This window comes from Lampetra planeri, chromosome 37 (assembly GCF_965212315.1).
Source record: "Lampetra planeri chromosome 37, kcLamPlan1.2.h2, whole genome shotgun sequence".
Lineage (NCBI taxonomy): Eukaryota > Metazoa > Chordata > Hyperoartia > Petromyzontiformes > Petromyzontidae > Lampetra > Lampetra planeri.
The window spans coordinates 8,325,453-8,348,746 of record NC_136143.1 but is presented as its reverse complement, the minus strand read 5'-3'; the positions used below and the strand labels follow the sequence as shown (position 1 = coordinate 8,348,746).

At 45.4% G+C, this 23,294-nt stretch overlaps 1 protein-coding gene across 3 annotated transcripts; it reads right to left on the bottom strand.

The window, feature by feature from the left end:
* Nucleotides 1-8,912: 8,912 nt before the first annotated feature.
* Nucleotides 8,913-18,557, bottom strand: LOC144731022 (aspartoacylase-like). Of its 3 annotated transcripts, none has more exons than XM_078611990.1 (7): nucleotides 18,293-18,557; nucleotides 15,771-16,016; nucleotides 14,933-15,128; nucleotides 14,042-14,135; nucleotides 11,163-11,270; nucleotides 10,248-10,357; nucleotides 8,913-9,773 (listed from the first exon to the last, which is right to left on the bottom strand). In XM_078611990.1, the coding sequence occupies exons 1-7, from the start codon at nucleotides 18,424-18,426 to the stop codon at nucleotides 9,558-9,560; spliced, it is 1,104 nt and encodes a 367-aa protein (XP_078468116.1). In that variant the 5' UTR covers nucleotides 18,427-18,557; the 3' UTR covers nucleotides 8,913-9,557. The 3 variants fall into 3 exon arrangements, with proteins under 3 accessions (XP_078468116.1, XP_078468117.1, XP_078468118.1); XM_078611991.1 differs by lacking the exon at nucleotides 14,042-14,135 and adding an exon at nucleotides 12,985-13,078; XM_078611992.1 differs by lacking the exon at nucleotides 18,293-18,557 and adding an exon at nucleotides 17,133-17,230.
* Between the last annotated feature and the right edge of the window lie 4,737 nt (nucleotides 18,558-23,294).

Here is a 23,294-nt window from a genome sequence, read left to right as displayed (position 1 = left end):
ACCCCTGACCAGTGCTCTACTTTATTACAGACCAATGCAGACCGTTCTAGATTTTAAGTTTTCGTGACTGCAAGGATCCATACTCTTGGTTCTTTCGGTAAAGTCACGTAGGTAAAAAAAAATGGTTATGTTAATATTTATTTATTACTTTCTTTACCTACGTGACTTTCCCGAAAGAACCAAGAGAATGCAGACCGTATTGGTCACCCCGTGCCCTTATAAATCCCATCCTACAAAGTCCCATCACAAGGGAGAAACACAAACAAATAGACAAAAAAAATATTTGCCCATATTGAAACATCGTATGGACCTGAAAACTCAATTTCCCTGTACAAGAATACTGCTAAACCGTGTGGGTTGACAGCCATGTATACATTACTTAACTACGGTATTTATATTTTTCTAAATCTATGCCTCCAATTTTCTGGCTGGCTGGGCTCCTTTACACCACAACTCTGTTGTTAGTGGCTGCCGCCCGTAGCCACCCAGCCTTCGAAATAGGTTGGGGAGAGGTGTCATTGATTACTTTTGGTGGTCCCGAGTAATGGAATTGTGAGAATAGTTTTCTGCTGCAGACAAACGGATCTTCTCTTCTCGTTTGAATGAATATAATTCGTCCGTCCTTATTATGCTCTCGTTATGATACTGTGCAATAACATTCTGCTTGGTGAATAATCACTGCGTGCACGTGATATCGTTTGGGATAACTTGAAACATGCTACACCATTTATATATTAATAGTATTATTATGAATATGATCGTTTACCCAGGAAATCCGGACTCTCATTTTGAATATTTTTTACAGGAGGGTCCTGCCGAGATTTCTCAGTTGGAGGCGATGATTATTAAGTACAGTACTTTCCAAATGAGTAATTAAAGGAACATTTGTAAGGGGATGTTTTGTGTGCGTTTAGAATACTACAGTGTATTCTCCTATAACGCCGCGTGTTTTAATAACGCGAATTGGATATAACACGATGAATGTATTGGGGAACACTTTTAGTTTTTATAACGCGGATGCCAATTGGATATAACACGATTGAACGAACATAACTACATAGTGCGAGTAGGAATAAGCGGTTGTGCGGCTTCCTCGGTGCAGCATCGCACAATCCATTGGGATACTGCTGGATAGTTCTACAAGGTGTCCCATAAGTCTGGAATCGTAGGGGAAAAAAACTCATTGATATGTTTTTGTTTCTGCAGGCCCAGGATGCCTCTGAGTAAGGAAGAACGAGTCCAAATAATTCTACTCGTAGGAAATCTGAGTCAGAGGGAGGTCGCTGTTGAATTAAACAGGCTGCATCCAGACCACGAGCCAATAACGCAGAGCTGTGTTTTTCCTACGATTCCAGACTTATGGGAAACCCTGTAGATGCTACCCATGCGCCTCAGTCTTCATTTAGCCTGCGTATGCATCTCGCGTCTTATCGCGGATTGTGCTTTACCCCTAAAATAATTTATTGTAACGCGATTTTTTGTTCCCATAACCGCGGTGTTCTTCAGGAACGCAACTTGCGCGTTATAGGAGGACAGACAGTATTGCATTCAAATGCCATGTTGTTTTAAAACAAGTGTGTGAAAAATCGCAGATTAGGCGGAGACTTTATAGCCAGGAAAACAAACAAGTCTGGCTGCCTGGGATGGAGGCAGAACACGGGAAGGAAGTTAAGAATTGCTGCAGCAGACGAATGAAGCTGATTGTAATTATCTGCGAAACGTCGTACTACTCAAATTTTAAAATGCTGTTCATTCTCTATTCAGCACACCGGTGGGCTAAAGAAGTCAATTAATTTGTCCATTTGAATACGTGATACATTTTTTACTGTTTGGCCGTGTCGGGTGGTGGAGGGTTACGACACATTTATAAATAACGCGATCTGACCCAAAAATCTATATTATGAATTAAATGCCTACTAAAAATCAAAATGTGCACTGCTGAAATACATTTACTGTGCACCTTTCACCGCGACCGTACGTCTTCTTTATTGGCGACTCGATTTTCACCGAGAATCAAATTGAAACACATTGCATGCCGAGTGAAAACCCGAGTTAGCTTAAGCACATTAGAGCCGGTCGATGGTTGCGAGACGGTGCCTTTGCCGTTCTTACCCATCGCTGTGAATGTGGACGTCGATAATGACGCTCCACAACATTGGTATTATACATTTGTATATTGTGCTCTCGGTTAATGTGATACTAAATGTCCATCTTAATCGCTGCAGTTTACCGCCGTGCCTTTTGAAAGTTCAGGTTTTCACCATCGCATCTCTCGATGTGTCTAAAATACTATATGGGTCACTGATAAGTCTGTTGGCATACTTTTGCAGTGCTTATGCACTCGAGCGTGCTAATTAATGTCCTACACTCCGCTGCAGAAGCAGCAGCTATCATGCAGAAAGGCACACAACACAATGTAACACAGGAACTTCCTACTCTTGAAATGTATTAAATATCAACACAACGAGAGGACTTCATTTACATACGGGTGTGTTCATATCATCAAAAACACGTGTCTTCCGACGGTGACAATTTGTTAATGCAATTTTGACAAATTATATCTGTACTTATATATGTCCAGCACTTTACGAGGATGTAACGTAACATCATAACACGAACATGGTATTGTTGTGATCGTGACAGAAAATGTGCAATTATGACAAGACAAGAAGTGAAGATTTCTTCTCAACTAAGTCCCTTTTCCAATGACCTCATTGGCTCTTTCCTCAACCCGCCCATGTCCCGAGGCCTGAAATTTCTCACCGTTGAGAGTAATAATGAAACACACCACGGCAAACCGCACGTTTTTATATTAAATATTCTAACTCAGCCCCAGCATAACTTAATTAACAAACACACCCTAACTCTTTGAAGCAGGCTGAGCAATAGCTGATGCCTTTCCAGCGAGAACAGTTTGACATTGTTCAAATAGTGGTTTAAGACCAGACAATGTATTCAACTTGTGAGATTGCAAGTGTCCCTTGCATACTGAACAAGCAACTCTGGCATTCTGGCCTGCGTTACCACGATTGTTATCGGAGGTATTGTGCAGGTATCGTGCAGCAGTTTGAAAGCTTTCACGATTGTACGAAATGTCCTCCAAGTACGTTGGCCTTTGTAGCTGGGGACCACGTGGACCATGGGGAGGGGGGGGGCATGTTGAGGAGCCAAATGGACCCTGGAAGGTGTTTGAGGGGGCACGGCCTATGGCTAGCAGGCCTCGACATTGGCACTTACCTCCTGAGCGTATTGTCACACGCAAGTATTGAAACATAAGACACCATAATTGCACTGATCGTATTTAACAAGATTGCATATACACAGTAAAGCGACCAGTGGTAACAGCTGTGAAAAGTAAGGCTATGTCCTTGGTGTTAAGTTAGTCAATTTGACAGTGGTAACACGTATAAGAGGTGGAAGTTAATTCCATGCTGCTGCCACGTTTACGTGTTTTTATCACCTCTTACAATAAACCATAAGTTCTGTCAATCATCATGGGATTTTTCAGCACTCTCACTTTACTTTAAGGAATTTTCACATTGTTGAAATAGTTTTCCTTATTGAGCCGTGCTTGAGCCCAGGGTTGTTCTTTGCAATACGGGTTTCAGCTGGATCTGATTCAAGCCAGTCCAACTGATCTGGTCCCACATCACCAGGTTGGAGCCGTACCAAAAACCGGTTGTCTCTACTTGAATGGGGTGAAAATGAACCCTCGTGACCACAATTAACGGCATCTTTGTAAGGCACAGAGAACATCACGTTTTGTTCAGGTTGTGTGGTTTTTGAGTCAAAATAATAACCGGAAAATATTGGTTGCATCAATCATCTGATCTATTTCGTTTTCTAACCAGGTTTGTCAAGATTTTTAAACATTTGAATGTTGATATTTTATATTTCCTTGCCTCCATCTATCAGTCATGCAATATTAATAATAATCAAAGTCAGCAGAACAATGTCTACCAATCTTCTCCAAATATTATGATTTACCAATCCGTGTCGTATTAGATTATTAGTATGCTGGTTAAATATATTTGTTATTTCGAGATTTTTTGACCACCATAAAGGTTTCGTTCTGTGACACAAGAGGACTTCAGTTGATCATTGGTTCCAATTAGCAGAGGTGGGACAAAGTCATTGTTATGCAAGTCCAAGTCGAGTCGCAAGTCATCAAATTCATGACTCGAGTCTGACTCGAGTCCAAGTCACATGACTCGAGTCCACATCTCATAGGTGGGACAAAGTCATTGTTATGCAAGTCCAAGTCGAGTCGCAAGTCATCAAATTCATGACTCGAGTCTGACTCGAGTCCAAGTCACATGACTCGAGTCCACACCTCTGCCAATTAGCCCCGTAAACTCTACTTATTGGCAATACTCAAACGTTGTTCAGATTCACGTCTAAGAATTGGAATGAGAAATGCACTTTGTCCCACTTGCATGTCAAAAGCAGAAAACTGCAAATCTGAAAAATCGGCACCTTCTTTTGTAAAAGAGAACTGAAATTTCAAACAGCCATTTACAGAAAAGGAACAGTAACATAGTGGTTAGCACACTGCACGAGGTATCCAGCAACCCAAGTTCAATTCCTGGCTAAAGCGAACTACAGTGACATGTAACATTCAAAAAGGTTAGTGTATAGATTTTGCAGACGTCCTTTTCTCCATGGCCAGAGCAAGTTTTTAAATAGTGCACACAGGCCAATTTCAGTGGCACGCAGCAATGGGTGCTTGAACCGATGAACCGGCTTATCCGAAACAATCACTTGATTCCATTACGTGCAGGCTTACGCAGGATTACATGCCTCTCCCAATCCTTTGGTAATAAAGTATATGAACAATATACTCCGAATTTTTGTAGAAAATGTGATTTTGTACGAACACATTTTCGATTAACAAATTTCTATCTTGGCAAAATATTGAAGTCAAAGAATAGAGGGCATGAGTAAGTGTTATTGTTTTACGTTTTATACAAACTTTTAGACTTTTATTTGACTGGGGGACTATATAAGTACGGTACAGTATATAAAACCACATGCAAACACAAGCAACTGGCAGAAATAAATGAAAGTTCGGATTTTCAGGATGTTCTATTTGTGAAGTGAATGTTGACTGATCTGAGATTATTGCTAACTAAACACGGGAGTATTTCTGCCCTACGTAGAAGCACAACACTTTAACACGGCACTTCACAGGTGCTGGGCCAGTTTCATATTGTGGGACTTTACCCCCAGAGCACCCCATATTTTAGTTACGCCTCGCTTGCACGGCTTGGGAAGGAATTACATTGTGGAAAGGACTTTCGACTTTACAGTGATGCTGGTATTCAAATTCAAGGTTTTTGTACAAACCGTGACACTACAGTTCAATGTTGACTGAAATCATTGCATTTATTCTTATTTGCAAAAAAAAATCATCACCCCGAATCATAATTGTGAGATTGCAGAATAGAGGTGGGATGGGGGATGGAGTGAATTGTTACAAGCATGTAGATCATTACAGTATATACTAAAATATTTCATAATCAACGTTTTTGGGTTTAGATCGCGTTATTTATAAATGTGTGACGAGGGGGGGGGGGTTTGAGAAATGTGACGTCATATCAAAATTCGCAACTTTAAATAAATATAGACAACACGTTTTACTTCATTAAATAGACTTTTTGATAAATATTTTCTCCTACAACATCAAAGTGCAGCGGCACATTAAATACGCACGACAATGACAATAGTTTAAAGCGATTTGAAGCATGTTTTATTTTTTTTGGGCAGGGGGGCAGAGCTTTGTGACGTCATATTTTATGGGGGGGGGTCTGAAAAATCGTCCAAAATCGCGTGACGTCATTTATGGACGGCCCCCTTGCCGATACCGACTTCGAGTTTCGAGTCGAAGTGTAGATGGGACTTCGAGCGGGTCTACTATGACCACACCCTCGGTACCTTACACACGTCCTTCTTAGCTATCCCCTACTCTTCTTACTTTCATCTTCCACTACATCTTTCTTCTTCTTGGTTCTTTCGGTAAAGTCACGTAGAATGGAAGTAATAAAATAATAAAAATAAAACATCAAGTTTTATTTTTATTATTTTATCATGTTTTTTAACATTATGTTTTATTTTTATCATTTTATTATTTCCATTCTACGTGACTTTACCGAAAGAACCAAGAAGATGAATCCCTGCAGTCACGAAAGCTTCAAATCGAAATACATATTTCTTGTTGTTTTATTCAGCTGTTGCAGTCCCGCGGCGCTGCAACAGCTGACAAACGCCGGCTGCTGCGGTGCCACACAGCCCGGCTTGCCTGCCGCCTCGCACAGCTGGAGGGGCTGTGTGGGTGAACGTGGCCAGCTGATCCCACGCGCGAGGCTGGAGGACGCTGGCTGTCGCTTTTGATGCGGTGCGGATCATCAGCCGCCTTGGGTCCGTTTCCTGCCAGCTATATTTACCGATGACTCCCACCACCTTTGAGGTTCAGTCCGTGACCCTCACTACTAACAATGAGTGCTTTCCCTCATTTCCATCTGTCGCCCTCCAGATGGTAGCATCACTACCTTCTTAAACGAGCTTTCCGAATTACCTTATTCCCAACCCATCTCACAGGCTCGTGCTTACTGGAGACTTTAACTGCCCCGGCAATACCCCAGCCTCCATTGATAGCCACCTCGAGTCAACCTTGGCGTGTCAAAACCTGGTCATCACCAACTCAAGTAATTCCCGGAGCTTCCTCAACAAATGTTGAGAGTATGCTCGACCTGGTTCTGGAACCTGACCTGGATCGTCGCATCTCTGCACTGGGAGTTTTCCAAACTGGTTACTCAGACCACCACCTCATACTATTTTCCCTTCTAATTCCCAAGCCAATCACCGTCAAAAATCATCCACCACTCCCGTAATTTCAAGGGTATCAAGTTTTGCACTCTACAGCACCTCCTCGCAAATTCGCCTTCAATGTTATCCCCATCATCCGATCCAACTGTCCGCGCTCGCGCTCTTCAACTGGAAGCTCACCTGAGGGTGGTGCTGAGCAAGCTGGCACCATTCAAACCACAAACCACGAGGCAGCCTTCCCACGACGCTCGCTGGCTCTCAAGAGACGCCATCCTTGCTAAGCGAAACAGGAGGCGCCTTGAAAGGATCGCGTCCCGCAGTGGTCTTCCTGCTGATCGAGTTGCCTACACAGCTGCCTGCAGGAAAACCAACGAACTTATCCTTGCCTCACGTTCCTTCTACATTGCAAAACGCATCAAAACAGCTACCTGGAAAACCACACATCCTTTGAAAAACCCTCAAGGATCTTCTACATCCTGGTAGCAACATGGTCCCTCACCTTCGCGATGCCCTGGCCTCACTGAAACGTGGCACCTCTTACAAAACTTACTTCACCAACAAGCTGATCACCATCGGAAACTCCTGCACGCCTTCCCTCACATCGCACCATCGTACCGCGCTCCCGTTTTCTGAAATTGTAAGCACTCACCCAGACACCTTTCTAACCACGTTCAAGCCGGTGTCTTCAAAAGACGTTTTCTCTTTGATTCCATTACTTCACATGAAGTCATCTCCACTCGACGTCCTCCCAGGATCCTTGTTGAATCAATGTGCTCTGGAAGTGCTTGTGCCGCCGATTGTCAACTTGGCAAATCTTTCGTTCAGTCAGGGCTGTTTCCCAGATCGGTTCAAAATGGCGCAGGTAACACCACTTCTGAAAAAACTGGCTTGTGCCAGTAATCCTGCAAACTATTGCCCAATCTCAAACCTGAGTATGATTTCAACAGGTCATAGAGCGCCTGTGTCCGAAGCGGTTACTTCCCCATGTCGCTGCAACGGGCAGATTCAAACTGTTGTAGTCGGCGTACTGGAAGTTCCACAGCAGAGACGGCTCTACTAAAGATCACCGATGACCTCTACAAGATCAGCGTTGATTGGCTTCGATCTCTCAGCCACCTTCGACACCATTGACCACGAGATACTCATCCGGCGGCTAAGGTCAAGGTTCGGTGTATCGGGTACAGCACTAGGATGGATTGAGTCATACCTAAAAGGTCGATCACAGTTCAAGCTGGGCGACGAACAGTCATCGCCTATGCCGTGCTTGGTCTGCGTACCACAGGGATCCATCCTCAGGCCCTTCCTTTTTTCAACATACATCTGTCCGATGTCATCTTATCCCATAACATCAAATTCCTTCGATATGCTGATGATACACAATTGTACACCATAGTGAAGTTAAAGTTAGATTTGGAGAGCCTCGGTAACCTCGTATATTGCATGTGAGCGGTACACGTGTAGTTTGCACGAAACAAAATGCTGCTTAATCCAGAAAAATCGGAGGTTCGGCTGGTTGGGACTCAGGCAAAAACCATTGTGGATCAGGTGAGGCGGTCATGGACTTCAGGATACAGTTTAATATTCATCTAAAGAGCCTCGGGCACCATACTCGAACAGAATATGTACTTTGCTGATGACGTGCAGAATGTAGTCAAGTCCTGCAATTTTCATATCGGGGCTCTACGAAAAATTCAACCACTATTGAGTCATGACATAGCCAATACGGCGGTGTTTACCATAGTATCGACAAGACTCAAATATTGCTACTCACTGCATGTACAAAATTATCTGACGGGTACTGCAAGATCCGACCATGTCTGTCCAGTGCACGCCGAGTTGTATTGCCTTCCAGGTTGCCAAACGAATACATTATAAGGTCTCACTCATATACACAAAGTGCTTGCCACAAATGAACCACAATATCTTGCTGGTCTCACCAATGAGCATAAACCACACGAACTCCGATCAACCTCGCAGCGGATTTTGGCGAGTCATCAAGCAAAAGACGACTACTGCATCGAGCACTTTCAGATGCGCTTCTGCAGCCGTCTGGAACGCTCTTCCTATTATGAAGCCACTGGAGTAAGCAATTTCAAGTCTTTATTGAAAACTCATTTCTTTAGCACTGATTTTTGTTTAGTTTAGTTGTCCTTCCCTGGACCTCTGATTAGTACAGTTGGCTTCGTAAGAAGTTCCACATACATACACAATGAACAATCCCTAAGCACATCCAATGCAGTGCAAATCTATATATATTTTTTATCCCAAATAGTTATTACCTGGAGATAAAACCAAAGATGTGAGGCACTCGGTTAGTACTATCTCGGTCAGTGCAAGTCCACCGATTAGCTTTCATTCATATTTGCTAAATCATTTTTACTGCATAAACCCAAGAAACCAGTGCATTTCAAGCCCCAAAAAGCTCAAGAATCATTATTTCCCAATTGCTATTGTGGGGAATTTACACATTTAGAAAAATAAGGGCAACATCAGCATGTAATGTCTAATCTAGGCCAAGTACCAGAGCTTTCATCTTCAACTTTACAGTAGAAAACATTTTGCAAATACGGTGCCAGATTTTCTAAGTTATTGATACACCTTAGGCAATTTATATTGTCGACATATTCGAATGCTAGTACAAAATTACTTTTAGTTTTTTTTTAAAATAGATCTATAAGTACGTGTGATGCAATTTGATTGTTAACAGTGCAGAGCAACTTAAGGCACAACAATTAAATGTGAGCCTGGCTGGCTTGCCCATCCACGCGAAGAGCTGGGAAGTGTAGCATTTCACGCTGGGTTGCCCAGAAGGCCAGGCCTTTCTCATAGTAGGCTGCCTCATTGATAAAGGCAGGGATAGTAACGCTAGGGCCCTTGTACGGAATGGTTGCTCCATCCAGAGTGAGGAATACAGGCTTTCCTGGATGCAGTGGCTCCCAGTCACGATCCTGCGAGGGTGATGAAGGAGAAAATGCACCAATGCAATTACATCTCCATTCGTCTTTAATTGGGGTGGTGGTATGTGTGTTGAGGTTAAAGACAACAGCAGTGCTGAGGGAAATAGTGTAGGATTTATAAGTAAACTCCATACTGAAGGGAATTAAAACTTAAAAATCCAATGAAGCAAATTAGAATTTTTAATAAAAATTTGTATTTAATAAATATAACTCAGTAATAAATTAAGATACTAATCGATAAAGTGTTGATAAGACACTCCTGGATTTCTATTTTGAGATATTTTTAAAAAGAGATATGGGACTGCTGCAAAGACATGTACAAAAATACAGGTTGCAAGGGTAAAAAACGCATAGATATTAAGGTGTAAAATGTTTGCAATGGTTTTTAAAGTTAGAGGCGAATTAACGAAAAGAGCAAAACCCCCCTTTTGATGATGGACAATGCAGTGTGTAGGCAGTGGAGACCTGCAGATCAGGGTGGATGACGGCTGTCAAATTCCCATGCGAGTCCCGAGGGTAATCAATGCGCTCAGTGACACGGCACACCTCCAAGCTGCCAGCCGGAAACTCGTGTCCTACGTCACGCATTGCCAACAAGAAGCCACGTCACAACGTTGAAGCAATGTAGGCTGTTAATACGTAATGTATATACAGTAAAACCTTGGATTGCGAGTAACTTGGTCTGCGAGTGTTTTGCAAGATGAGCAAATTTTTTTAATAAATATTCATTTGATAAACGAGCGAGGTCTTGCAATACGAGTAGTACGTGTGTACGCTTTGTCTGCCGAGCGTCACGTGATCACAACTGATATACGAGTGCTTTTATGTACGAGTGCTTTGGATTACAAACACGTTTCCGGAACGAATTATGCTCGCAATACAAGGTTTTACTGTATATTCAGAGACTGGATTGGCAGTAGTTGACAAATACATAAAATAAAATGACATGGGAAACTGAGGGAAAATATATTGCTCAGTGCAGGTAGCGAAGACACCCAACGGGACAGTAGAGCTGGCTATGTTACTCTGCGAACAGAATGGGGGTGGGTGCTGCAAGCTCTGCTACTGTGCAAGTGCAGATGGACGCTGCATGCAAAGTTGTTGTGCCAATGGGAAAAGGGGCAAAATGAGCAAAACTCATGTGTATGCCAATTGTAAACTGTGCGAGAAAACACTGGCTTGGATATTTCGTGCAAACCATTGTGCTTTGCCCAGCCACATGGTTTATAAAGCCACACAAAAATAGGGATAATTTTCAATGAGTGCATGATGTTATTGACACTCTACACGAGTCCATCAGAGCTTTCCCACATAAAATGGATTAAGTTATTTTATTTGTGTCCCGTGCGTGGGAAGAAAACAAATGCAGAATTTTCCAACCTGTGTTGAAAAGATGCAGGAAGTCAAGGGCCGTTGTGACCAGCTTCCTCATGCGGATGAGAACATCTGCCCGTGCAACACCTTGTGGTTGAGGCCCAAGCTCTAGTCCTAAAACAAGCATCATAAAAGTATAAAACAGAAGATAATTAATGGAAAATTGCGGTTGTAAGCCGTGATGGTATATATTAAAAACTCTAATTCTCTCCTTACACGTGTCGAGGCAAGGCGTAAGCGTTGTTCTCAGGTCAAGCGAGCTTGCACCATCTTGCGTTATGCACTGCCTCATGGGTAAGGTTTGCCTGACTACACGTGATCATTCCATGACACAATGACATGTTAGGTACATGTCGCACTGAGCATCATCCCTTTCTGAAATTTAGTTTGGCTTATTCAAGTGTTTATACATTATTCGGGACACCCTGTAGGGGGTTGTGTAATAGTTCCTCAATAATAATGGTGGATTAGAGTTGCCATTTTTCAGATGTTGCTTTACCATTTTTTAAAGGCTGGTGGGTAAATGAGGTTGCTGTGCATGTCCTCTGCACACCCATTGTTGGGCCACTGTAACTTTTTGATTTCTCTGAAACCGCTTTGGGGCTTTAAGACTTCACATCTCTTTAGATGTGAACTGGTAGCTATGCAAAACCAAGCCAAACACTCAGCACGTGACATTTGGTAAAATCTTACCGAATAATGTACAAAAAGAGTTGAATAATAACATTTGTAATGGTCCAGATTTTGCACACAAGTCAACAACTCAGAGGCGTGAAGCCAAACTCAGGGCGGCTCCAAAGCCTGACCAAACAGATAGGCCTTTAGATGTTTCTTGAAAGTTAGAGTGCATTTAATGTTGCAGATTTGCAAAGGGATAAGAGTTCCACACCGAGGGGGCGACAGCAGAGAACCGACGTGAGCCTGTAACAGTTTGAGATCTTGGTGTTCGAAGCAGATTGAGTGACGCTGCCTAGGGTTCTACACTGAGCTTCAGTAGTGAGGCGAGGTATGGTGGGGAACTGGCGGTGAAGGCACGGTGACAAAGGCAGGCGATTTTGTAATTTGTCCTGCTGGCGAAAGGGAGCCAATGAAGAGTATGGACAGCGGTGGCTGAGTCGAGTCATCGATGATGAACACCAAGGACGACAGGAGCAAGGTTGTTCTCTAATCGTAACAATTTGAGGATGTTTCTTTGATGATGATGAGAATGGCATTACAGTAGTCGATGCGAGACCCGACTATACTCCAGGCGAAGGTGTTGGCAATATCGATGGTAATGAGTGGACGTTGGTGACGAAGAGCCTTGAGATGATCGTTGCAACTTCTAAAACATTATTACACATACCTAATAGTCTACAATAGTGTACACTAATAGCTAAAATTTGTATAAATGTTTTCGTACACACTACAAATATATGCAGTTACTTTGCAATATGCGCATGTCCTATTTCAAAATGCTTGGTTTTTCATTGCATTTGTGTCTTGTTTTTAAAATTAGCAAATTCAAACGAGCTGTCCATTTCAATCACATTTAAGCCATGGCCAGCGTGCTCCAAAAAATATCAAACCCGTGATAGCGGCGCTTCAGTCCAAGAAACGATTAAGACGAAGTTTCGGAGGTGGATCGGCATTTAAAAAAAATGTGAGCAGACTTCAACTTCTTTACTACCATGCACGTCATGATTTTGGGTGAATAAGTAACAAAAAACATGACACTCAATAGTTTCTCAATTGTGTCCATAGTATCATCCTTTAGAAAGCAGACTTTGGTGCATTGTACGTGACCTAAAAAAAATTCCCATTGTGGAAGATCGTCAGGTTTGCTTACCAAGGCTATGCTTGGCTACAGATCTCCCTGTGGCATACTGCAGCACAGGGTGCTCTGTGAGTAGCACAGGGCATGGCATGGGTTGGCACTTGCTCTGAAGATCAAATGGAGAAACAAAAAGTGAAATAAAAAGCATTAAAAAGCAACGGAATGCAGCGCCTCGCAATGTATGGTCAGCACCCTCTCAAAAATGGACATCCAAACACCTTTACCAGTAAATAAGCCTTACAATTGATAATCGATACGTCTAGCAACACTGCCTTCAAATGCATAACCAACTACATGTTGCGAGTTAAATAAGCAACCTAACATTCTATAGGGTTAATATAGTAGACATATACCTACGCATATGTCATTGGCTGGCCAACATGTGTTTGCAGCTTACATTAGGCATAACACTATTGCAGGTGTGTGCAAAGTTGAATTTAATCCTCACTGAAAAAAGCTTTAAATTTGTCTCAAGATAGCATGGAACACACAGTATAGATGTGTAACTACAACAGTAATTGTGTTTTGGGTTGCAAGTTCCTTTAGGTACTGGTGTGTCAGTTGAATTTGTGATAATAATCCTGTAGACTGTAGTTTACAATAAAAGACAGAAGATTGGTGTTGCAAAAAGCCACAAGGTAGTTGAGCGTGCTTACCAGCAAATCGATTACATGAAAAAGGCAGACATAAAAGAGTTGAAAAAAGGCAACTTATTGTGGATAGGTAAAAGATAATCAAAATGTAAGCCAGTCAACAGTAATACAATAAAACCAGTAAAAAAAAACTGATATTGGACAATGGCAGGTGGGATTTCGAAAGAATCAAACAAATGGTTTAAGCCACAAATCTCAGTACAGCACTTGAGAACTCAAATACTTAAGCTTGTTTATACATCCACAACCAGTTTCACCAACGAGGTCTAACCTAACATCTTTGAGTGTATAATTACAAATGTATTTGTCTAATGCAGTACATTTAACATTAAAACTGTGCACACAAAACCTGTTAACGTGAAACCAGTTGGGTAGTCTAAACAAGCCTTGTGTAGTCTGCAAATAGACATCCTTACCTATGCCATGTTTGGATACACTAGTTGCATAACACCTCTCCACACCTGCCATCTCATTCAAGAACACTGGGCTGATTGCACTCTTACAGATGTCCTGTGGGAGGTCAGAGGTAAATATAAAGGTAGAAATTAAACACATTTTGGAGCAATGCCTTGAAGAAAATTGGTGATCTTCCAGTGACGATTAAGCCATACGTGAATGTTATTCTTTAGGATATCATTTAAATTAGAACCAAAGATATTTCACCAATATTCTTAGGTAACTGGCCAAAGTTGGACCAACCACTGCCCGTCTGCATCTCAATTGCAGTGCAAAGTGGTGTGGGAACCTAAAATTAAATACGTTTTTCACAAGCCACAAATTTTAATGTTGAGTTTGCATGTGATCAAAGCCTCTTTGAAATAATCACGATTCGAAAAATGCCTTGACTTATCGGCAGGACCTTAGCATCGGTGAGAACCCATAGGCAAGTTACTTTACAACTGTTTTCTTGATTGTTTAAAAGTTACGGTGGACAAGAATAATTCAAAGTTCATTGACATTAATTCTAGATTTGAAGCTTTCGTGACTGCAAGGATTCATACTCTTTGGTTTTTTCGGTAAAGTCACGTAGGTAAAAAATAAAATATAATTAATGAAAACTGAAGGACGCTTGTGTTGCGCCCGAAACGTCGTGATTTAATTTAGTTGTTTTCATTTATTTTATTTTATTTTTTACCTACGTGACTTTACCGAAAAAAAACAAAGAGTAGGTTGATTGACATTTTTCCATGACAAGAAGGTATATTACATTTGTTTATTGTAAAATATCAATTTCTCAAATATATACAAATATTGAATCTTGCATGATCTTTTGGATTAAACAAAACAGCTCATGTTTGATGCATCACCTGCATGTATCGAGCCATGTGCAAGGCCAAGATGTCGGCGGAGTTAGACACAATCAGGCAGTTGCCCATGTTCGACGTGGTGTTGTGCATGTCTATTATAAAGTCAAAGGCTTGATCCGAGCCCTTGGGCCCAAACAGGCGATTTATTTCTTGTGCACGTAGAGTCTCATACGGGGTGTCCTCCTTTACTTCCACCCTTTGTGAATCAAAAACACAAAATACAAAAAAGGCGTCATGTTAATAGTTTCAACTAGCTGAAATTAATTTGACCTGATGAAAAGTTGATATTCACTTTAATAATAAATTTTATCAAGTGATCATTATTAGCCATAAGCCAGGTTCCATCCTCATAGCCCAGTGATGCCACAATCCTATGAGCTGATCTTATTTTTCCATCTCCATGGTGGTTATCCTCTCTAGCATGTACTCTCCTTTGACTGGTACTCCACCATTACCACTCTCGACCATTGGCCATCAACCCCTGCTAGCGAACCGTCTTGCCCAATCCCACTTACTTTTCCACACAGAAAATATCAACTCACCTTGTGGCAATTTTCACAAGACATAAATCATTACGTTTTTTACAAAATTCCATGCATGTATGAGCATAACAATACATTTTAATTGACGAATTGCTGCAAGCCCACCACTTAATCCTAGTCAATACTTCATAGAATCAAAATGTCTGGATTCCAAACAAGAAGTGGGAAACATACTTCCTGCTGCAATTGCAGATCCTTTGTATCTAGGTGTTCTGACGCTTACAAGGATTCCCCCGGGAAAGACATAACCAGGCTAAAACAAGGCACACGATGGGATGACGGGCACTCTCACTTACGCGAGCTGTTCGTGCGTGAAACAGCGGTTGAGGTCGGTGTCAATGTAGCGCGTGCAGCGCTGCACGGCACGGGGGTTGGCCAGGACAGGCGTGCTGCTGAATGACGGACGAGATATCTCCGCAGCTGCCTCGCCAGCGTCCGACAGCCAGTGGCGCGCTAAGCACACCCCGGACATTTCGTCTCCATGTGTGCCGCCAAAGATGGCCACGCGGCTGACTGGTGGCACCGATTCCATCCTTTGCAAGCTGCTTGGGAGACATGCATAAGAGAGGGGCTGAAACTGGTCTGGTGTGTATGTTCAGGAGTCCAGTGCGAATCATTGCAATCATAGCATGAAGAATTTCACAACATTTGCTTATCCCCAACAACAGCAATAGCCACCAAATCACCACTAGGTGGTGGTGGTGAACATCGCTGAAGTGCTTATGCCAGGCTGTCAACTTTAAGGTTGTTAAGAGTGGCACGTATGCAACTGTTTTTAGTTGTGTGCCCAAACCAGGTGTACATACATGTGTAAAGTTTGCATCCGTGTTAGGTATGTGTTTAACAGGTTTATGTGAGAATAGGGTTTCCCCTTTTTTCTGTTAAGTATGTGTCCGTGACATTCTGTATGTACAGTACCCGTCAGCTAAGTACAGCACTTAATCAGGACACGTCTAAGTCTGTGTTAAAATTGTAACTGGATTGGGGGCCGTCCATAAATGACGTCACGCACCTAGGGGGGGGGGGGGTTGAGAAATGTGACGTCACATCAAAATGCGCAACTTTAAATAAATACTGTATAGACAACACGTTCTACTTAATTAAATATACATTCAGTGCATGCAGTACCATGTACACTAGGTTACGTTACATTCAGTGCAGTACCATGTACACTAGGTTACGTTACATTCAGTGCAGTACCGTGTACACTAGGTTACGTTACATTTAGTGCAGTACCGTGTACACTAGGTTACGTTACATTTAGTGCAGTACTGTGTCGAATGCGTTACGTTACATTCAGTGCAGTACAGTGTACACTAGGTTACGTTACATTTAATGCAGTATCGTGTAGAATGCGTTACGTTACATTCAGTGCGGTACCATGTACACTATGTTACGTTACATTCCGTACGTTACCGTGTACACTTGATAACGTTACATTTAGTGCAGTACAATGTACACCAGGTTACGTTACATTGAGTGCAGTACCATGTTCCGTAGGTTACGTTACATTTAGTGCAGTACCATGTACACTAGGTTACGTTACATTCCGTACGTTACCGTGCAACCAGGGTTACGTTACATTCCGTGCACTACGTACCCGCCTTAACGTTACATTTAGTGCATTAAAAACATCGCTGGGGCATGCGCCGCGTTACATTTCCGTGGGCGCCGTTTCGGGAGTCCGCGACGATTAATCGATTCTGAAAACGACGACGCGGGGGAGAGGGGCGCTGAGGGGAGAGGGGGCGCTGAGGGGAGAGGGGCGCTCAGGGGAGAGGGGCGCTGAGGGGAGAGGGGGCGCTCAGGGGAGAGGGGCGCTGAGGGGAGAGGGGGCGCTGAGGGGAGAGGGGCGCTGAGGGGAGAGGGGGCGCTGAGGGGAGAGGGGGCGCTGAGGGGAGAGGGGCGCTGAGGGGAGAGGGGGCGCTGAGGGGAGAGGGGCGCTGAGGGGAGAGGGGGCGCTGAGGGGAGAGGGGCGCTCAGGGGAGAGGGGCGCTGAGGGGAGAGGGGGCGCTGAGGGGAGAGGGGCGCTGAGGGGAGAGGGGGCGCTGAGGGGAGAGGGGGCGCTGAGGGGAGAGGGGCGCTGAGGGGAGAGGGGGCGCTGAGGGGAGAGGGGCGCTGAGGGGAGAGGGGGCGCTGAGGGGAGAGGGGCGCTCAGGGGAGAGGGGCGCTGAGGGGAGAGGGGGCGCTGAGGGGAGAGGGGGCGCTGAGGGGAGAGGGGCGCTGAGGGGAGAGGGGGCGCTGAGGGGAGAGGGGGCGCTGAGGGGAGAGGGGCGCTGAGGGGAGAGGGGGCGCTGAGGGGAGAGGGGGCGCTGAGGGGAGAGGGGGCGCTGAGGGGAGAGGGGCGCTGAGGGGAGAGGGGGCGCTGAGGGGAGAGGGGCGCTGAGGGGAGAGGGGCGCTGAGGGGAGAGGGGCGCTGAGGGGAGAGGGGGCGCTGAGGGGAGAGGGGGCGCTGAGGGGAGAGGGGCGCTGAGGGGAGAGGGGGCGCTGAGGGGAGAGGGGGCGCTGAGGGGAGAGGGGGCGCTGAGGGGAGAGGGGCGCTGAGGGGAGAGGGGCGCTGAGGGGAGAGGGGGCGCTGAGGGGAGAGGGGGCGCTGAGGGGAGAGGGGGCGCTGAGGGGAGAGGGGGCGCTGAGGGGAGAGGGGCGCTGAGGGGAGAGGGGGCGCTGAGGGGAGAGGGGGCGCTGAGGGGAGAGGGGGCGCTGAGGGGAGAGGGGCGCTGAGGGGAGAGGGGGCGCTGAGGGGAGAGGGGGCGCTCAGGGGAGAGGGGCGCTCAGGGGAGAGGGGCTTCACGTGATCAAGATGACCGCACTCACTCACCCGGCCCGGGGTTGTTGTTGTGTCCTGAAGAGAAGGGAGAGACCGTCGCTGCTGTCGCTGTCGCAACTTTCAACGACGTGGAGGGAGGGGCGCGTGTGTGTGGAGACGTAGCGAGTGCGATAAATCAACGACATCGACCAACAAGCGTTGATTGTAGATCTCTTTGCGTCTCCGAGGGGCGGTGAAGGAGAAAGCTTCAAAGTCCAACGCAGCGGCCACCATCCCCACACCCCCACCAGCCCCCCCCCACCCCCCTGGGCGTCACGTGACCACGCCCCATTCAGAAAAGTTGACGGTATTCAGTCATTCAGAAAAGTTGACGGCATTCAAAGATTTAAAGCTTTCGTGACTGCAGGGATTAATATTCTTGGTTCTTTCGGTAAAGTCACGTAGAAGGGAAGTAATAAAATAATAAAAATATAAAACATAAAAATATAAAATATTTTTATTATTTTATTATTTCCCTTCTACGTGAAAAGTCAAGAATATGACATTCAAAGAGTTGATGTTCACGCAAATTACACACAAAAGCGCCAAGACCCATTCTTTTTCGGTGCCAGAACGACAGAAGCCCATGGAGAACGACTTTGCTCAATGAACCCTTCCATTATCATCTTTGATATTCCCTCTTATGAATTCTCTCTTTCATAGAATATGGGCAGGACCTTATAGGGGTCTCGTTCATCAATGCAATGGTGTGACACAGGGTTACCGCCTTCCCTATCTGCTCAGAAAATACATCAGGGAAACGCCAGAGCAATTCCAACAAGGAATATTTGCTTTCTCCACCCGCTATCTCAAGCCAAACCTGATCAAGATTTATAGGAGTGGGGTGTTTCCATATTTCAGCAATGGAAAAGTAACGCTCAATGGCGAAACCAACAATCATATTGCCACGTCAACAACATAGCGCGTAGTGCGGAAAAAAAATCGACCCCGAGAACCATTTACAATTGTAATGCGGGCGTAAACGACCTTCCGGATGTGACGTCATGGGGGGAGGAGTTACGTCACGTGGGGGAGAGGGTTCAGAGCTAAAAGGGGAGAAACCGGAAGAGGATGGGAGGTTGTTGGAGACTGGGAGAGAGTAAGGCCACGCAGGGCGAAGGCTGGGGAGAGTGGCGAGATCGCCACACACACAGAGTACGGATAGGGCACCGTCGGCCAGCGGTGACCGACCCCGGAGAAGCGGGGAGCAGCGGTAAGGCTGCAGCGAGGGCAGCTGGGAGGCTGCACGAAGAGAACAGCAGCGGGACTGCTTCGGAGAAGAGAGGGCAGCAGTGGGGCTGCAACGAGGGCAGCTGGAGAAGCTGCACGAGGAGATTAGCAGTGAGGCTGCTACGGGAAAGTGGAAGAGCCGTGTGGGAAAAGTATACGAACCCGAATAAAGGACACCAAGCCAGATATTGTGGTCGAGTCCTTTATTACACAATGATAAACCTGAAACAACTAAAAGGTCACATCACATGTTTGTCCCCCCACACTTATACAGAGAGGGACTTGCCCTTGAACTCGCAATACCGAATTATCTGCCAACGTGACTATCAGTCCTTTTCTCAAAAAAGTGTTAACGCACACCCAATTTGAGTTATCAACGAAAGGCTGATCATGCACCTTGAACAGCACGAGTCCCTTTGACACTGCCAAAAGTCTAGAGCGTGTAGACCGTGACCCTGATATATTTGCAACGCAGCGTTTTGACAACTCCCCTGGTGGACGAGGACGAACCGTGCCTGCTTTAAACATCGATAAATAAATTATGTTAATCGAGCACGGGAAAACTCCATATAATAAATTATGTTAATCGAGCACGGGAAAACTCCATATAATAAATTATGTTAATTGAGCACGGGAAAACTCCATATAATAAATTATGTTAATCGAGCACGGGAAAACTCTATATAATAAATTATGTTAATCGAGCACGGGAAAACTTCATATAGTAAATTATGTTAATCAACCAGACCAACATCGAATAATGAATTATGTTGATCGGCCACGGCCAAACATCAAATAATAAATTATGTTAATCAAGTACGGGAAAACTTAATATAATAAATTATGTTAATCAACCAGGCCAACATCGAATAATAAATAATGTTAATCAGCCACGGCCAAACATCAAATAATAAATTATGTTAATCGACCACGGCCAAACATCGAACCATGAATTATGTTAATCAACCACGGCCAAACATCGAATATGATTTGAAGCTTTCGTGACTGCAGGAATTACTCTTTGGTTCTTTCGGTAAAGTCAGATTTTTTTTATTGAATTATTAAATGTATTTTCTTTCTAGGTGACTTTACCGCAGGCCTCCTAAAACTGTAGATTCGCTATAAATAGCGCCACATATCTACAAACTAAGCCTGGCTGCGTCTACAAACTAGTGAGTGCGCGGAGTGCGCAGTTGCGTAATCCGCGGCAAGACGTACCGCATCGTTTTACCGAGCATTGCAGCTGCAGCAACATGGGAGGGAAGAAAGTTGCGACGCCGTTCCAATCCTCACACACCCTTCAGTATGGGATGGAGCTCATCACGACGGAGGCCAATGGCGCGCAGTCCTGTCGTTGCTTGTTCTGTGTTCACCAAGGCCGTGATGTGGTCGAGGTGACGGGCGACTCGGGCCGCAAGCGCAAGAACCGCACCGACATCAAGTACTTCACGAAGCCGTTCCTGCCGCATCAGTACCACCACCATCTTGAAGGGCAGCACAAGGAATCGTGGATGCTCTACCAGACGCTGTCGCCCGATGAGAAGAAGAGCTACTTCAACGGCATGGCCAAGCGCACCAACACGCTCCACAACTACATGGACCTGTCGACCGCGTCGATCGACTACGTGATCCAGAACAGCATCATTGAGACAATTATCGGGGACTTGTTCTTTCGCGATGACGACGAGGACAGCGGCGACGACAACGACGACGAGGACGCGGCCGCAGTGATCGCCAAGAAAGCCGCCAAGAAGGCCAAGGAGAAGGTCAACGCGATGAAGCTGTTCGTCAAGAAAGTGAACATCGAGACGGGGACGTATACGTACAACGGCAACAATCAAGAACGAGATGCGCTTCGAGCTCGCCATGGACCACGTCGGTGTCGGCATGTCGTTTCGTCAAACGGCTGCTGCCATCGATCATGCCAGGATCCGCACCAACACGCCGAAGCTGCAGGGCATGAACGACCTCATCGTCGCACAGTCAGTCCGTGTTCTGGTGGCCGTTGGGCTGCAGATGATCGCCAGGATAATCGACGATCCATCGGTGTGGGCCTTCTCTCTGGCTGGCGACGGCAGTACTCACCGCGGCCAGTCGTTCTTCGACCTGCGCACCCGCGTTTGTTACCGCGGCTTCCTCGTCAATCTGCACCTGGTCGCGATCCCTATGTTCGAGCGTCACACTGCTCAGAACATCTTCCGCATGCTCGTCAAGTTCCTCGACGCGCTGTACCCCAACTGGCGCGCCAAGCTGATCGGCTTTTCATCGGACGGCGAGAATACGATGACTGGGCGTCATGGGGGGCTGGTGACGCTCATTGTAAAGGAGGCCGAGAACGACGTCATTCGAATCTGGTGTCCGCCTCATCAGATCGATATTGTGGTCAAGAAATCCGCCGAGTGCGTCTTCGATGGCAGCTGGGTGAAGATCGTGTACGACTTTTCGGTGTACCTCCGCGCCCAAAACAACCTGATCATCAAGATGAAGGTCAAGTGCCCCAGGAAGGCTAACCGATGGGCCAATCTCGGGAACGTGCTCAAGTTCTACAAGCAGTACCGCCGAGCATTGATCGAGTACACTACTGAGAACAACCCCGCGAAGCTGCCCACCGCCGATTGGTGGGTTCTTACCTACGCGCTCGCGCCCGCCATCGACGCCATCAACGTCACTATCGTCCAGCTCCAGAGCCAGTCGCTGCTCATCGCGCAGCAGGAGGAGCATATTCAGTCGCTTATCGGGTCGCTCACCGTTTTGTTCAGTGTTGAGATTGTTGATGGCGTCAACAATCATGATGAGGCGTACGTGTCGTATCATGATCAGTCGATGCGCATCGCGTCTGCCGCGATCATTGCCCACATTGAGGACCAGGGATCGTTTGCGCAGGAGAGCTACGAGGGTCTCAATGAGGTCGACAAGACAAGGATCGTCAAGGAGATCTCGATATATGCGATGACGCTGATCGCGGGTCTCAACGACGTCAAAGCAGAGCGTAACGACGCCAATCGAGCTCTCGACCAGGATGCGGCGCCCGTGATGCCCGCTCAGCTCGTGAAGATGCGTCCTGGTGTGTTCGTGAAGGACGTGCTGGCAGTGCGTCGCGTGCATGTTACGAAATTCTGGTCAGCTGTGAAGGTCAACATGGTCGAGGAGGAGCATCGCCAACTGGTCAAGCTCTACAAGGAGGACACGATCATTCACGATGCCATCAACAAGCACACCAACACGACGACATTCAACGATGCGTGGGATGTGCTGCCGAGTGGTTTCGACAACCTCCGCGCTTTCAGCGGCGGGTTGGCATCGGTGCTCGCCAACACGACGGCGGTCGAGTCGGACTTCTCGATACTCAAGTGGGAACTCGACGAGTTCCGCAGTTCTATGATGCATCTGTCCCTTGAGGGCATCTTCCAGACAAAGCAGCGTCGCCTCCTGGTGTCGTTGCTTCGTTAGCGAGTGTAAATCAATGAAACAATGGGGCTCTATAGATGATCTACATTTATTCTACAAACTAATCCTGGCGGTGTCTACAAACTAAGCTAGTCTGTATAGTTTGTAGATATGCACAGTTTTAGGAGGCCTGCTTTACCGAAAGAAGCACAGAGAAACATCGAATAATAAATAATGTTAATTTAACACGTCCAAAAAATTTAATCATGCATCATGTTAATTAAACACGTCCAAACATTGAATGTACATTATGTTAATTAAACACGTGCAAACATTGAATGCACATTATGTTAATTACACACGTGCAAAAATTGAATGCACATTATGTTAATTAAAC